This window comes from Pseudophryne corroboree, chromosome 4, assembly GCF_028390025.1.
Source record: "Pseudophryne corroboree isolate aPseCor3 chromosome 4, aPseCor3.hap2, whole genome shotgun sequence".
In the NCBI taxonomy this organism is placed as follows: Eukaryota; Metazoa; Chordata; class Amphibia; order Anura; family Myobatrachidae; genus Pseudophryne; species Pseudophryne corroboree.
The window spans coordinates 46,134,641-46,138,393 of NC_086447.1; the positions used below are offsets into that span (position 1 = coordinate 46,134,641).

Here is a 3,753-nt window from a genome sequence, read left to right on the forward strand (position 1 = left end):
TAGTGCAAATAAATGTAAATGTTTATTGTGACATTAAGCTTATGATAACATCTTCAGAGGAACACTTAGCAATATACACACGGCTTCCTTATTTGTATAATCAGGAACAGCAGTAATGCTTTGCATTATCATTTACATTACACAGAGATATAAAGGGAACATCCTGTAACTCAGCAATTACCTGTATTACCTCTCACTTGGCTGAATGACTCCTATGACTGAAGACATGAACAGCACTATGGGGGAAGAATATAACATACAGCACTTGGTTATTCATGTTGCAGCAGGAATTACATTCACAGCAGGACTAATGATAAATGGATTTATTGTTGCTGTGAATGTCACTGACTGGAGGAAAGGAAGACCGGTGACCTCTACTGACCAGATTCTCACCTCCCTCACAGTCACAAGGGTGTTCTATCATTCTGCCTGCCTGTTGGACATCTTTCTTCAAAATGTCTTTATAGTTGTTAGTATTGTACATAACATAATTATGTATTATATTATTGCAGTTTCCTTCTATGCCGGCATCTGGTTAGCAAACCTTCTCTCTGTTGTCTTCTGCCTGAAGATCTGCAACTTCCACAATGTCTTCTTCCTACGTCTGAAGATTGTTATAGTGCGGAAGGTCGCCCATCTGATCATTGCTTGTGTGCTGGTGCCCATTTGTTACAGTTCATTCAATTTTTTGATCTTTGCAATTGAAATCCCAGAGAATTCAGCAAACAAATCAAATAACTGGGAAATAAACGATAAAGCATTTTTTATATTCTTATTGTGGGATATTGTCCTGTTTCTCATGTTCTTCATATCATCAGTCCTTCTTATTTCCTCTTTGTGTCATCACATTTATAGAATCAGATGTGACATAACTGTAACAGGACAACAGGACACTTATTACAAGAATATAACGTTCTCAGCTTTTTCGTTTCTTACCTATGGCCTTTGTGTCATCGCTATCAGGGATCACTTGCTCTGCTATGGTTCTATCAGGGATCACTTGCTCATTTAGGAACTAAGTTTATATTGAATGTTTTTCCAACTATGCATTCTATCTACTTGATCCATGTAACTGCCAGGCTAAGGAATCATTTTTTTGAGATTGTGCAACATGTATCCAACTGCTTGTTTGATTGAAGTTATTATCTCAAACCCGGAGATCAGATGGAGACAGTTATTAAAATGTTTTTTAAAAGGTCTATAAAAGTACATGATTATTGTGATTTTACTGAGATTTGTAAGATATTGTACATACAATGACTTTCCTGGATAGCTGCTTCATAGACTTAAAGATCTATTAGTACATAAATGTTACATGAGATCCTACTGTCTAGAGGAGATGGGTTCTTCAATATGGTCAGTACACAGATGCCCCTCTTGTTTGTCAGTAAGTGGGAATAAATACTCTAGAAGTGGATTTAATTTGATAATATGACTTTGGTATTAAAGACTAAACACAAAGAATCTTAGTAATCATGCCTAAACTGCATATGGCAGAACTGAACTCATCAGCATCAAATTAATGTGAATCTTCTGTTGGAAAGACCCGTGGGGCTGAATTATCTCAGAGATTTTATTCTGTGTTTCTACTTGGAACATTGATTTGGAGAAAGAAATTCTAAGTAGATGCTGAATTCCTGAAGAATGGAAAAAGAGACATCTAACACTGCAGAGTGTGAAGTTGGGGATGTACGGATTGATGTCTGACTGGTGGTGGGAGAGCTGTTTCAGACAAATCTTTTGCTCTGGAATAAAGAGCAACAAGCCAATTTCAATGATGACTTGAAATTGATTTTCACAACTACATTCCAGAATTGGTAAGTACACATTCTCATATACAATGATATTGGATACTAACACAAGCGGATCATTACTAAGAAGCTGATCTTTAGAATTAGAAAAAATATAGGAAGTCTACGAAGATCTACCCAACCCTCATCATGTACATTTTTAAACATTATATAAACTGTTGTGCATGGAGTCAACACTATGTAAACCTTTCCAAAAGTATAAAATCCCTAAGGGTGGTATTCATTCTGCTGCAATAGTACTGTGGCTGTGAAAATTAGGGGGTTTTCGTGGAATTTTTTATCACCCCTATTCAATTATATACACAAATAACAGTGCGTATTAAAAAGATATGTACCTTTATTAATACAATTTAGAAAATTAAATAATTGTTAATAACAAATCTCATCATACGTATCGGTCAGTCCTGCAAAGCATTAAAAGGAATGCAATCTAGTTCCAAGCCTTATTGGTAATAATTAGTACGCAAGTTTTTCAAGCTCAGCTGATTAATTAGTCTCTTGACTCTTTAAAGTTATAAAGTAATTTGCAGAGCAGTAATTAGTGCCACTGATAGTGACTGGTTAGTTGCAACAGCCGTCCAAAATAGTGTTAGTGGTTAGTGCAGCATGCTGTTTCTTATATAGTTTTAGCTTTAAGACAATAACAGTGGTCCTCACTATTAAGTGGATAAAAAACCTGCTTGATCCTTTGGTCCAAAGTAATGGTATCCTGGTGCTTAGATTATCCCATTGAAGGTGCCATATCTGGAGTATCCAAACAGTGTCCAAACAGTGGTTAAAATGCCTGCAGGTAGATGAAACTTCAGACCGGTACCGGACAAGATATGAAAACCTCTTACACGTTTCTCCGCCTTTTACAAGTTCAGCGGCTTCCTCAGAGATTATCAATTATCCTGCACGAAAACCCCCCAATTTTAATGTGAAAATACATAGGTCCCATGATAAGTCGCAGACCTACAGTATGTACTTTTGTGGCACTTATTGTGGAAAAAGGGCACTTACTGCAGTTTTGGATTCACCATGCAGGCGAACCGAACTCTGATAAGTGCTGGGTATAGGGAATAATTGAATACCTGCCTAAGTGCTGTAAGTCCTGGAATCTTGGTGACTCTCTGTAACCTGACTCTTGTGTATAATAACTGCATTATTCCATGTCAGCATCACTCTACAGTAAATAGGATTTGTGTGTGATCTGACTTTGGTAAAGGCACATTGGTTTCTATTCTAATAGGTTGTTTATGTAGATCTTTTTCACAAACAGCGCAATGCAATGCAGCTTGTTGTATCAAAGTAAAAGCATTTTGCTGTAGCTAACAGCAATATTTTTTGTATAGTTTATCTTGATACAACCAGACACTTTTAGATACAATTGCTTACATGGTGATTTGACTCTATACAGATGATATGCTAGAATGGGTCCGATATGTGATACTGGCAGTCAGAAGACCGATGCCAGAAACCTGGCAATTGGAATGCTGGTGGTAAGCACAGCAAGTCCCCTCGCGGACTCGTTGCCCTTGCCATGCTTCTCTTCATTCGCCACTTTATTATATTCCCCCTCGGATGGAGGGGGAATCACCACCTGAGTGGGAAATCGGGGCATTTTGCCGGCTGTCAAGATTTGAGCAGTGGCACAAGCATACGGCAGTTTATAGCACATCTATGGAACATTGGCACGCAGCATTGATAGACAGGATGGCAGTTTAATAAACTATACAACCCTAGAGAATTATTTAATTATTTAAGAACTAATAGCCTAAAAGTCAAAGCCTGGTAGAAAAAATTATATATTACCAACACACTTCTTCAAACAGCATATCAGAGGCCTCAGGAGAACAGGTGTGATTGATTGTGGAGTTTTAAGCATTTAGTGGCATGGAACAAGCTTCCAAATGTGAGTTAAAAAACACACTGAATTCAACCAGCAAATCACAGGCCTCAA

At 37.5% G+C, this 3,753-nt stretch overlaps 1 protein-coding gene across 1 annotated transcript; it reads left to right on the plus strand.

The window, feature by feature from the left end:
- The first annotated feature begins 205 nt into the window (after positions 1-205).
- On the plus strand, positions 206-1,012 carry LOC134910811 (taste receptor type 2 member 50-like). The gene has a single exon (XM_063919195.1). It carries the CDS (start codon positions 206-208, stop codon positions 1,010-1,012), a length of 807 nt encoding a protein of 268 aa, XP_063775265.1.
- Positions 1,013-3,753: the final 2,741 nt, after the last annotated feature.